At 50.0% G+C, this 12976-nt stretch overlaps 1 protein-coding gene across 4 annotated transcripts in view; it reads right to left on the bottom strand.

Annotated features, from left to right (window-relative positions):
* Positions 1 to 11732, bottom strand: part of PHF12 (PHD finger protein 12) — a 31878-nt gene extending 20146 nt beyond the window's left edge. For all 4 annotated transcript variants that reach the window (XM_086624353.1, XM_086624354.1, XM_086624355.1 and 1 more), the window contains exons 1-2: positions 11608 to 11732; positions 11100 to 11281 (exon numbers count right to left, since the gene is read on the bottom strand). In XM_086624353.1, the coding sequence (XP_086480479.1) occupies positions 11100 to 11281; positions 11608 to 11673 (248 nt within the window). In that variant the 5' untranslated portion in view covers positions 11674 to 11732. The remainder of the gene's footprint in view (positions 1 to 11099; positions 11282 to 11607) is intronic.
* Between the last annotated feature and the right edge of the window lie 1244 nt (positions 11733 to 12976).

Here is a 12976-nt window from a genome sequence, read left to right as displayed (position 1 = left end):
CGCCGTTTTCTCCCTATCTTTCAGAGGTTCATTAGCATGCAGATCTCCAGCCCTTAGTGTTTGCTGCCAACAGGACCTGGAATTGTACAGCACCAACTTTATCTTCAGTTACAACACATCTCCTTTACACTACACACCCATCAGTTGCACTGTTCTGTAGATTTTCACTGAACCTTTGTTTCAGAAAGTCTCCCCTTTTATCATCGCAGGCAAGAGTGGTGGCCAGCGCTATTGTACTTGGAAGGTTTGGTATGACCTGAATCAAATCTGCTCAGCAGAACACACATATTTCTGAATTTAAGACAAAGACAGCTCCAAAAAAGTGAGTCTGACTGTGAAGGTTAGGATCTATACAAACACCTGGAAGACCAACTCACACAAAGCCTCTGAAAATTAAAGGAGATGTTTATCACTGCCTATTCAAAAGTCACCACACTGATGCAAAGTCCCTTGCCAAACTACTACTCTCATGGTTTTTTCTAAAAAAGTTAAGTAGCATCTCCTGAAATTCAGAGCAGACTTGTGTTGTCAAGACTTGCTCTTGCAAACTTTCAGACTAGCTCCCACTGTCAGAACATCATACAAAGCCTCCCTTAAATAAAACTTAAATGGCTATGAAGAAATCAAAAAATCTTCAAGAGTCGTCAGTACATTAGGAGTTTTTATCAAGCAAACAATAGCATGAAGCCACTTAGCTTTTCAATTTCACACTCTGGAGCTCCCATACATCAGATGCCTGTTGTTAAGTCTAAATCCTGTAATTATTCTTCACTTTGCTGACCTCAATAAATAAGTAAACAAACGCTCAAAGGAACAGCACCTTCTTCAATACAAACTGGGCCACAGCTCTCAAAGGAACCAGTTATAAGCAAACCTGGAGTTATTTACACATGGCATTCCTGGTGGCCATCTTGTGTCAAAGGCACACAGATACTACCGAGAGCATGCTCTGGACCCACCAGGCTACAGTCTGCAATCAGGCTGGGATAACCGCGGCAGGAAAATAAACCTGTGTCTGGCAAAGCTTCCTTGGACGATTTCTCTTTGATGTCGGTTGTTTTCAACAATCAGATTTTTTTTTTCTTTGCAGGGGAAAGTAGTAACCCCACGAAAAAAATGTAGGCAAGAACATTTTTCCCTTCTCAGAAACCTTCTAATTAACTTACCAAGACTCAGCAACAGGCTTATAATGAAGGATGCTGGTTATGTCTGCCAGCTAGATAAAGGAAGAAGGCTTTCGGCTCTTCTATTGGACTCCTATTTATCCCAATGATGGATAGAGCTACAGCTGTTCCACCAGCTTCATAAAGAACAAGGCTCCCTGGCTTCCTACAGCAGGGCCTCAACGGCAGCCGTAGCTAAAACAAACCAGGAAACCAACCTTACTGTCAGTGCATTACAAGTGCCCCATTGAGAAACAGAGAAAGTTGCATCATTTACAAATTCAGATCTTTGAAACAGTTTTAACTGTGCCCAAGTTACACACTTCTGGTCACAGCTGCTCCAAAACCCTGCAGGAGAACACCTGGAACCCAGTGCTGGGAGCCTCTATCTTAAACATAATAAAAATAAAACCCCACAAAACAAGCTAACAGCTGCAGCCTGTTTCAAGCTCTTCCCCATTGCAACTCTTACCTTCCTATTGCAATTCTTGGATCAAAGAAGAGCTTACTCTCTTCTGAAGACAAAAGTCAGACTCCGTTACCTGAAAGATGGTTATTATGAATATTGTCAGCTCTCCTCTCTACTCCATATTCCAGCAGTGTCAGGATTATTCCTCAGCACAAACTACTCAGTGAAAGTCTACAAGTTCTTCAAACTCCATCTGCTCCTCAATACGGATAAAGTTGTGACACTCGAGAGTTAAAGAAACAATCTTCCTGATGAAGCCAAAGATTTCTCAGGCATCAAACAGACCACCAAGCTTCAGATAAGCCAGGCACAACCTGACCACATTAAAACTAACAGACTAACTCTTCGGCCTCAATTAGGCTCACATATTTTATACGTCATACCTACTCAAAGCTAATTCACATTAACTACAGAGCATCAGCCACTACGCTTTTATCTGTGGTGCAACTCCTCCTGAGGGAACTAGTGGAAAAAAGCTTGATAGCAGTCAGCATAACTTTGTTGACATTGAATTGAAAGCCTTGGGCACGCATATAAGAAGTTGTAAATTAGTAACATCCAGAAAGGATACCTGGACACCACTGGACAGGTCGGTACACGATTATTTCACTTGCCACTGGGCAAGGAAGGGAACCAAAACGACCGTTTCACAGGTCACCAACTATTCCATCAGCTGGAACACTGCATCTGCTTAGCATGCGTCTTTCCAACAGCGTGGTCAGAGTTGGAAATAAGAGTTCAGCAAGACAGAGAACAGAAGCAGGATTAAAACACCATTATACGGCCAGAGAGAAACAAGATGTATGCAAGGAAAGATGAAGGTACACAAGCATAATCTGTCTGCATCAGTACAAGAGCAGAGGAAGACCTGAACTCTCTTAAAGAGTTAAGAAGTAATATGCCCAGGTATGCTAGATCCCAACATTTAATTCATTCCGTGCTTCTCTCTACCTTCCAAACCAGCCAGTGCTCAACAGTGCAAGGGCAGAACACGTGCTGAGCAGCCGTTCAGGTCTCTGGCAGCAGCACTACTGTGCTTTAAGAACCAGGTACCGTTTCACAAGCAAAAGCACTGATGTATTGTGAATTCGAGTATTTTGTGAGTTGTGAAGCCAGCGAAGTTATTTACTAGTTTTCTTCCTCCCACTGCTCCTGCTAGTCTCACCCTGGGAAGTAAAACCTCATGGAAGCATGTGTTATCTACCTTACCTGGCTTCCCTTCCTACTGTCACCAGGGGTCCAGCCTCCTCCCCGTGCACTCGTGCGCAGACAATCCTGAGACTTACAGGGTATCAGAAAAGTTCCCTCCAACGCGATGAAGCTGAACTTTTTTGTCTCAGACATGACAAGCAGAAGAGTTCGATAAACTGGGTAAGCTGCATGTAAACATGTGATCACCTGATGTAATTAGTTACTTCTATTTACAGAAAGAACCTGGCCCACAGAGACCATTCCCTACACAACCCATTAGTTATTAGCCTCATTGACAGCTGATAAAAAATTAAAGGAAGTATTGGTTTTAAAGATGTTAAATTACCATACATCTATAAAAACCAAGCACACATCTGTATAAATAAATAAGCATAAGAAGTGTATAATACCACCTGCTGCACTGAGGTTTTTGGTATTTTTTTTTTTTAATTAGTTCGGTTGGTTATGAACTCTGATATTTGGGACATATCTGCTAGGGAACCATCCAGCTTTGTATTTATAGGCAGAAATCATGGAAGTCAACAGAAAGATTTGTTGACTTTGGATAATTTGGGTCAGACTCAGAAATTCAGGCATTCTGCACATACTGGCTCCTGTTTCTTTCCCATGCATCACTCATGCCTGTACTGCAGACAATAGTTAACAATAGCCTGAATTCAGTGTCCAGATTCATTATTATGTGTTCAAGCCTTTGTAGCACCATCTTCTTAACAGATTAGAAGTCATCTTCTCAAAGCAGGATGACACACAGGGCAGCATCAGGGAAAAGAAAGAGGGATGAGGAACAACACAGCTCTAGTGAGAATCACTTCATCCAATTTGCCTTTAAAGAACAATAAATGAAGAGACATCTCTGGTGGGGGAAAAAAAAAAATAATCAAAACACAGGTCTGAGAGGTTTCTGAGAAGTGAACACATTCAGCCCCAGCCATACTGAATGCGTTCAAAGGAGATGGGGGTGAAAGGACAGAAGCAATAAGGTAGAAAAAAGGAAAGCAGCACATCAGAAGAGGATGAAGGACAGACTCATAAAAGCAAAAGTGTGAATTTGTCTTCACACAGGCACAAGTGAAGCATAATCCCAACATCTACATGCAGACTAGGCTTTCCCAAAAGCGCTGGGGAGGAGAGGGAAAAGAGCAGCAATAGAAATATCCACCAAAAAAACACCCTTAAAGCAGGGTATAAATTCTTTTCTGCCTTTTCCAGATCACCTTCATATTCTGCTCCTGTTGCTATTCGAGACAGAGATGACTGGGAAGTTCACATGATGCCTTGCCCAAAGTCAGAGGCTGTACAGGCAGGTGTTTCACACCAATCACTGGCGCTTGCCAGGAATTCAGCATGGGGCTTTCAGCCTGCTAAATTGCATCCTCAGGCCACTGCTTTCTGCAGGGTTCAAAGTCGGCAATCTCCAGCTCCATCTAGTTTACTTCAAGTGACTGGTGCAGAGCAGACATCGGCAGTAATAGGTTAGAGGTGAGTTCAGGCGCGCGATTTCCCCCAGCTGGCTGAGGTGCTCTTTGCCTTTTGTCCTACACCAACTGGAAGAATGATTTATGCAATTTTCTTCATTTTTGGCTACAGGAAGCATTTACTCTCTATCCTGAAAAGGTGTGTGATTGCATTACAACTGATATCTGTCAACTCCTTTATTAAAGAGAAGGTACAACACTATTCTTACTCAGCTTACGGAGCTACTGGATACCGCAGCTCTCCTGTGAGGAAGCTGGGCAGACACGGAGCGAGTGGCGAGGTCGGAAGCAGTGTAAATCGACTACTATAAGAAGAAAAAGTCAGCTCTGACAATCCGACTGTGTCCCAAAATCACAAGTTTAGCCAGTAACCTGACGTGGCGAGATGCTTTTTGCTTACACTCACTTCTCTCAAATCCAGTACCTCATACCCCTCTAACAAAGCCATATCATATTCCCAGACACACTAGCATTTTCACAAGTTCAAGCTTACTTCCCGACTGGTTAAAAACAACCCAGGTACATGCTTCTCACATGGGATTTATATTGCAACAGGCAGCACTCCCTAAACTGCCTAACACTTGCTTTCAGGAAGATATACCTTCTTCCTACTCTGGAAGTCACTGCTCCCTTTCTTCACAGCAGACTCCTGCTACTTGCTACTCACTCGAGGATTCATAAGGGCTCCAGAGCACAGGAAAAACTCAAAGAACCTGACACGTACCACTGAGTCAGTCAAGCAACAGAAACAGTTTGGCATCCACTTATGTGGGTGAATAAACAGAAGAATTGGTGTTAGTGCCTTTACTATGTAGAAAAACTGTTTCAGTATCGATGTTACGACTGAAATCTCGAATTGACTGGGTCTGTCCTGCACAGGGAGACAGCCAGGAGCCCTGCCCACAGTGCAGGTGTTCTTCACACCATCACAACAGCACCTACAACCCAAGTCGTAAAGGTCAGTTTCAGGGGGAAAAATGCGTGTTCAGTCCTGACTCTTACTATAAATACATAGCTCTGCTAATCACAACTCTTTCCCATTACTACCCTCACCTAAAGCAACATTCAGAAACGAAGAGAGGGGAGAATTATGCGAACATTATACAATTTTGTGTAATAAACACAGTAGTCCTCCCATTCCCAACTGTAAGATCCACAGGCGGCCCTACAGTCTTAACAGCACTGAGCTTGTACGAGATAAAAAGACACAAGGCAAGCTAAATGAAGGTGAATATATTTACAAGGTAGCTCTAAGATCTCCATAACAAACAGTCATTAGCAGATCAGTATTATGAATCTAATCCAATTAAGAATTTCCTTTGCAAATGCCTGGAGGAGCTGGAATTCCTCTGGGAAGGCCTTTCCAGGTTTTGAAAGGCTCCCGTGAGTCACGTCTGCAGGTCTGACATACCAGGAAAGACCAGCTCCGGAGCCCACACCTCGAAGCTGCTCCATCCTACTGGACTTGAGGATTCAACTCAAAAACGGACCCTGCAGCTGCACAGAGACTTCTCAGTTCCACAAGCCCCAGTCAACATAAAACTGGCCCTTTCCCAAGCAAAGGGATGAAACAGCGGAGAACTTTCCTTATTAACAGTCTCGTACCATGCCCTTTTGAACAGCGTCAGACCATTATGGATGTTTGACATAATGCTGCTCCATACAGCAGCCCTGTCTGAAGACAAAGCGTTAAGTAGTTCAACGTGCCCCTGCTTGACTTTGGCAGAATCCTACTGCCTTGCTCCTACTGCTTTACGCTGATGTTGAGGGCAGCAGCAGTGATCCACGGCTTGATCTGAAAGCCCAACTCTTGCCCATACTGCAAAATCTGCTCACGCTCGGTTTAACACGAGCAACACACATGCACACAGAGGTGAGAATCGTGGTTTGCAAGTCCCAAAATCAGATTAGTTCATCAAATTTTTACTATGAATGCTCTTCTGGTGCCCCTAGCTTAAGTTCCTAGATTTAGGCTGACCTTATCTGCCTTTGCATCGAGGGATTTAGGACAAAATAAGGAGAGCGAAAGATCTCATTGGTACAACTTTGCTGAACAGAACTGCCAAGACCGATCATGTTACCACATCCGCAGACACATGCGCAGTGACCCTCCGCACGGAGAAACCAAGCCAGCACAATTGGTTCCTTCTGGTTCAGGATCCAAACTACACTGGCCTCAATGCTACTAAAATATCAGAACCAAAGATACACAAAAATAAAAGCTGCTGCTTTAAAAAAAAAATGTATATTGTTCTAACAAACTATCAGTTAGGATAGATTCATTTAAATTAACGTCTGCAACAGAACAGCTGACTGATCTTCAAAATGCAATTACAGGAACTTTAAAGTAGGTTTTTGCCAGTCGTTTAATGTAAAAGTAACCTGAAAGCCTCAAAATAAAAACTTTCGGCAGTTAAACTACAAGCATTTCTGAAGCTGTCAGAAGTGCTGGTGTGTAAGAGTCACACCAAGACACGTAATTCTATGTATTGAAACTCTGCTCCTCTGTAGTTCACTTAGGCCTGAAGGTAGCCTCTCCAGCATCTTTTCTGACATCCTGCTACTCCTTGCAGTCAAACCATTCAAAGTTTTACCTGAAACCCCCGAGGCAGCCAAAGACATCCACTAAGGTAAGGATTAGCTAACACAATAGACAGGCTAATGTTTCCCTCCCCTCACACAGAATGGATGTTTAGGTAAAAAAACCAAAGCCAGACCTAATGCCAAGACAAGGCAGGGCATTTGAGACCTGAAAAAGGTGGGGAAAGAGTTATTGATGCTCCACCAGTCAAACACAACTTTTTTCCACTCTGTGAAACGAACTTATCCTACGTGACTCATAGAAAATATGCAAAACTCAGGGTAGTTTAACTTCCTCTCCTTCTCTTTGCAGCTCTGTTACTCCAGTTCTTCGACAACAGGACTTTGCTGAAGACTGCCAAATCGGAGGGGAAACGGAGCCAAACGCTCCAAATATAAACACGAAGAGGCAAGAGTTGCAAAAAGCTTGCTGGAGCTCGCAGGCCCCAGTACAGATGCAGCCTACCTCTCCCAGCACAGCTGCCGGGTGATCCAGCAGCTAAGGGAAGCCTTTTTTGCTGGGCAGTGCCAGAAAACTGGTACCGTCTGTGTACTGTAATGGGCAGCTGGTCAGCTTTAGGCAACTGGGGTCACTCTGTCATGCCAGCAGCGCATCGCAGCCAGCAGCATGCCATTTATAAGAGGGACCTGAACAGCAGCATTCAGCGAGGTTAGCGATTTTGGGCTCCTCCAACCAGAAACTCGGGCAGTGAGACTTCAAAAAAAAAAAAAAGAAAAGAAGAAAAAACAAACACAAAACCGTTCTGTGTTAGTTCTCCCTCCTGTTGTCACTCCCCTCCCCCAGCTTGTTAACTAAACTTTTCCTCTCCCAGGGATCTTTCTAATCCTTCAGCGAAGCTGTAATGAATTTGCAACATCAGTCACTTTGCAAACTGACTTCGACGTGAATCAAGTTTACCATGAGCTCAAAAAAATACAGGGAATTCTAATAATCACATAGCCAGAAAGAGGATATTACCGGGGAAGAATAGAAGCACTACTGGAAAACTGGTTTTCAAGGAGCATACACCATTCCCAGGGGCCTGGGTTAAGACAGAGTATCAGAATGGAAACGCATGTTGCACCATTACCCGAAGCAGCAGGTTACGGGCGAACAGCATAACCAAAACTAAGCCTATAAGCTAGAAATTCTATGTTCTGTTTTCAAGAATTAAGGACAGAAAAAACCTCCCTGCAAATTCAAACCTGAATCCAGTCACCTGACTATGATATTAATCCAAGTATTTCGAAACTGAGTATCTGAAGGGATTTTACACTTTCCTGTATCCCTCCCACCAAGCCAGTTTATCTGCAGCCAGGCTGGTGATCCTCCCAGTCCACGGACTCTTTCAGTACCTGTAGGAGTTTTACGCTGAACTAGCGATTCTGAAAGAGAGTTGTGAGAAGAGCTGACACCCTGACAGACGAATTGGGAAGCCACTTCCACCTACGTTAATTCAGGAGCGCAGTTGTCCCACAGCGTATCAACAAGACTTGTTATTTACCATCAGAGATGTGTAATACTATCAGACTCGGAAAGTTTTGGGGGTTTTGGTCGAGCATCTGCTGTTTTCTGCAGAAGACAGCGAGTTTAGGTACTAAATTGAAGTTAAGGCAAACTGCTGAAGTTTGAGAACCGCACACTTACCTAACAAAGCCAACTTGCCAGGTTTAAACACCACGATACAGATGAGCTTTCTCTACACAGGAAGAAACAAAACTAGTTTATGGGCTGCTGAGCTGGGTTAACTCCTGGATTTGTCTCCAGCCTACTGCGTGACTTGGGCTGATCTCACCTTCATCGTTCATTCTCTTTTATAATATGGCCTCTCCTGTCCTGCTTCAATTGACTGATTACAAATCCTAGACCAATCTAAGAGCCGCTTTTTTTTTTTCTATATTGATAATAAATACAACTTGGTACTAAAGTTTACAATAAATATTTAAAGAACAGGTAAGCTGTCGACACAATTCAGCTAGTGTGCCCCAGCAGTATATTTAAACTGCTATTCAAATGACTTAAAACAAGCACTGCGTTACAGCTGCTATTCTTTAAATAAAAAAAGGAGGCAGAAAGGAAGTTGCAAGTGCTGCCTTTATGCCTAAGTTTATATCCAGAACGGAAGTTCACTTTAAGCAAGATGTAGGAGGTAAGGGAAGAAAACATGAAAACAAAACCTGAGCGTCCCTGAGACAACCTGGTTCACTGGAGGCCTTGGCCGAGCAACAGACAGGGGTCCATGACCAGGGAGGCAGAACCAGACCCAAGCGGGAGGCCTTTAGGTGTAGCCTGTCCAGCAGCGCACAGCTGGCATGCTGCGCCACTCCAGACCGTGCCACCTCCCGCAGCAGGGCCTGGGCCACTGTTGAAGTGATCGTCTATGAGACCTCCCAGGAAAGGTGACAAATACAGGGAGAACGCGCCATCAGAATCGCCCTTTCTGTTTCCGTGTCAGCCATTGCTCCAGCCTCATTAAGAGATGGCTCAGGACATGCTCGGCAGCATCTGAAAGCAAGCACCCGAGTTTTAAGGAACTACGCACAATAGAAGAAAAAAACTCCTTAAATTAAAGCTCACCCAGAAAGCTGGACAAAAAAAAAAAAATTAGTGTCCTCCAAGTAAATATTAAAGAGGATCTGCACTACCACCAGTAGCACTTCCTCAGGGTAGCAGGGATGATGTCATGGCTGCACACTACAGCATTGTCAGGTTCGTCTGGCTACACGCTGCTAACGGGACACTCCCTACAGAACTGTGCCCGCACAGTCAGTTTTCCTGGTATCAGCAATCAGTTTAATAAGTGTTCAGAGACCTGCAATTAGCATATAAACGCAGTATAACCACCAAGCAAAAGAAGAAGAAAGAAAAAAAAAACAACAAAAAAAAAACAACAGAAAAAAAAACAGCAAAGAGGAGACAGCTGTAACAGGGTGGCAAACAAAGCTCCAAAGCATGAAAGAGAGAAAGGAATGCGGTTAAAAAATCTCCCCTAAGGAAGAATACTCTGTACGCCTGAGCTCCAGCTGTTTGACTTGCCCTGCTCCCTCCTCCACTCCATTATCCACTCTGGCTGTGCTAATTTAACACAAACTGCCTGCCTGTGTCAACAGTTGAAGGGGAGATTCAGGTAAAGCGGCCTTGGATGCGTCTGGGCTCCCAGTGCAGAAAGGAAAAAACTTTGGGTTGGAAAAGTTCAGGTGCCTTTGGTGGGTCGCTTTGTGCCGAGAGCTTGGGAAGGTGCGAGGGAAGGCAGCAAGAGTCCTTCCCCGCTGCAGCCGCTACTGACTATTTGCCACCGCCTCCACACGCACCTCGGCTTCCACACGGTACCCAAATTTGCATGCAGAAAGATCTGCCTTCATCAACAAAGCCACGCGACTCCCAGCAAGAGGATCCGACTGCCCCCAGTTCACAGCAGTCACTCCCACGAATGAGAAAAGCAGGTCCAAAGAGTGAGGAGGAAGGAAAAAAAAGGAGGGAAAGGAATAAACTCGGCTAATTTTAAAGTCTGGAGGCCTGGATTTCCACGGGGAAGGAATTTTCACATTTGAGATACTGGGGAAGAGCTGCGAGGGTTTGGAAGTCATATATGCAGCCAAAATGGCGCTGAGAATAAAAATATAATTTAAAGGAAGGTCGCCATATTGTAAACAGTGAGGCAGGGAGACACAGAGACAGCAACCTCCATTATTCCCAGCAGCTGCAGCAGCACGGAAGCGCTGGGAACGTCAGGCCTGGCGCGGAGACGCCACCGCCGCCTCCCCCACCTCGGCCGGGACCCCCCGGAGCCCACCCCCGCCTCCCCACCCCCAAGCAACGCACCCTCAGAGGGGGGTGCGGAGGGGAAGTCGCCTGCTCGGGGCGGGGGGGTGGAAGGCCGGGTAAGGGCAGCACCAAGGCGGCCGGGCCGCGCAGCCAGCGGCCTCGCTCCTCCTCTCATCCAGCACAAAAAGAAAGGAGGAGGAGGGTGGACTCCCCCCCTCCCCAAGAAAGCAGCAGCGAGCGGAGTTTCAGTGGATTAGTCTTGGGGGGATGGACGCGAGTGGGGTTCGCACCTCCTTTTTGTCCCTGCCTGCTTCCCCCTGGCCCGTGTTCCCCCCCGCCTCGCTCAAGGAACGGACCTAACGGGAAGCGGGAGCCGCTGGCGGGGAAGGTGCTGCCCGGGCCGGGATCCGGTGGGAGACAGCGCCGAGCCTTACCAGCACTGGAGGTGGAACGCGGCGGGGCAGTGATCGCAGCACAGCAGATCCCCTCCTTCCTTGCAGCTATCGCAGCTATCGTGGTTAGTGGCCCTGCCACTCCGCCTGGGCTCCTTCTCGGGCCTCCTGCTCTTCTTTTCCCCATCTTCGCTCTTGGGGGGAGCCAGGAGGGCTTGGATTTGCTGCAGGCGGACAGAGAGAGCGGGCGCTGAGGGGCTGGGACGGACCCCGACCCCGACCCCCCTTCTCCTGGCTGCCTGCCGGGGGAGAGCGGCCCCGGGCCCGCCGGCCATGGGGGGACACACACGCACGGCAGGGCCTCGGCCGGGCCCGCCCCGCCCGCCGGCCCCGTGTCCGGGAGGGCCTCTCCCGGGGATTGGGCCAGCCGCCTCCGTCCCTCCGCACTTCCTTGTATGGCCACGGGGCTCCTGAGGGGGGTCCCCCGCCATTTTGCAGCCCCGCGGCCTCCCCCCATCGGGCCTTCCCCCCGCCGCGGCCCGGGCCTCACCTCCATGAGCCCCCCGGAGGTGTCCAGGTCGTAGACGATCGTCTTGGTCTCCATCTTCTCCCACATTCATCCAGCCCGGGAGCGGCCCCGAGAGCCTCCCCCGGCGAGAGGGAGCGAAGCGGGGGGCGGGGTAGCCCCTCAACAGCAGCGGCGGCGGCGGCTCCGCGTCGAGGGGGAGGCGGCGGCGGCGGGCGGCAGGGCCTAGCCCACGGGCCGCTGCGGCTTGCCCGTCGTCCTCCTCCTCCAGCCGGGCCCGGGGGCGGCTGCGGGAGGCCCCGCGCCCGCTGCCATGCCGCGCAAGGGGGGGGAGGGAGGGGCGGCGCGGCCCCGCGCCCGCCGCCGCCGCACACGCACCGCGCACGCACCACACACAGGCGGCGCCGCCGCGCAGGGCCCCGCCGCCGCCGCCGCGCACACCGCGCACGCGCAGACCGCGCCCCGCCGCCGGCGCCCCCCCAAACCCGCTCCCCCCCTCACCCCGCGCGCAGGCGCGGCCGCGCGCCGCCGCCCCTCCCCTCCTCCCGCCGCCTCCCGCGCTCGGCCCTGGCGCGGATGGGGCCGGGGGGGGCGGGGGGGGGGGGGTGGGAAACGCGCGGGCCGCTGTTGCGCAGGCGCGCGCCGCCGGCACCGCCCCCCGCGCGCACGTCTCGCTCCGCCCCTTTCCCGCGCAGGCGCGCCAAGGCTCCGCGCAGGCGCGGGAGAGGCGGGGCGAAGGAGGGCGGGGCGTAGGCCCGTGGCCGCCGTCACGTTCCGGGAAGGGGGCGGGGGTGGGGGGGTGGAGCGCGGCCGTCGGTAACGTCACGACGCAGGGCGGGGCGGCGGAGCCCGCCCGCCGGCAGGGGGCGCGCGGTGCGCGGCGTGCCGGCGCGGAGGGGGCGGACCCCTTCCCGTGACGTCATGCCGGAGGAGGTCACGCCCCTTAAAGGGGCACTGCCCTCCTGCAGCGCGTGGCGGGAGGGGGCAGTGGGGGGGCGCTTGCTACGGGGGCGCTGTCTGGGGGCGCAGGGGGATACAGCGGGGCGCGGCAGAGCTGCGGGGGGGCTCAAGGGCCGCCCTGCGGGTGGCGGATGTTGCACCCCCGGCCCGGCTGAGGAAGACGCCACCGCTTCTTCTAAAACACCATTTTTTATTAATGAAACAACCAAAAGATGGGAGGGGGAAAGGGGGGGGACGGCTGGGGACGGGGCCGAGGCCACCAACTCGGGCGGGACGCGGCGGGGGGGCACAGTCATGCCCGGTGCCCCCCCTGCCCACCCCGTCAGCCCGGGCTGGCGGCCCGGAGCCGGCCCCGCTGGGGTGCCGGGACGTGGCGGGGCCGGGGGGGGACGACGGACGCGGCGGTGGCGGAGGGGACGCCCCGGGGTGGGGA

Source organism: Tauraco erythrolophus, chromosome 21 (genome assembly GCF_009769465.1).
Source record: "Tauraco erythrolophus isolate bTauEry1 chromosome 21, bTauEry1.pri, whole genome shotgun sequence".
In the NCBI taxonomy this organism is placed as follows: domain Eukaryota; kingdom Metazoa; phylum Chordata; class Aves; order Musophagiformes; family Musophagidae; genus Tauraco; species Tauraco erythrolophus.
This window is presented reverse-complemented; position numbering and strand designations above follow the sequence as displayed.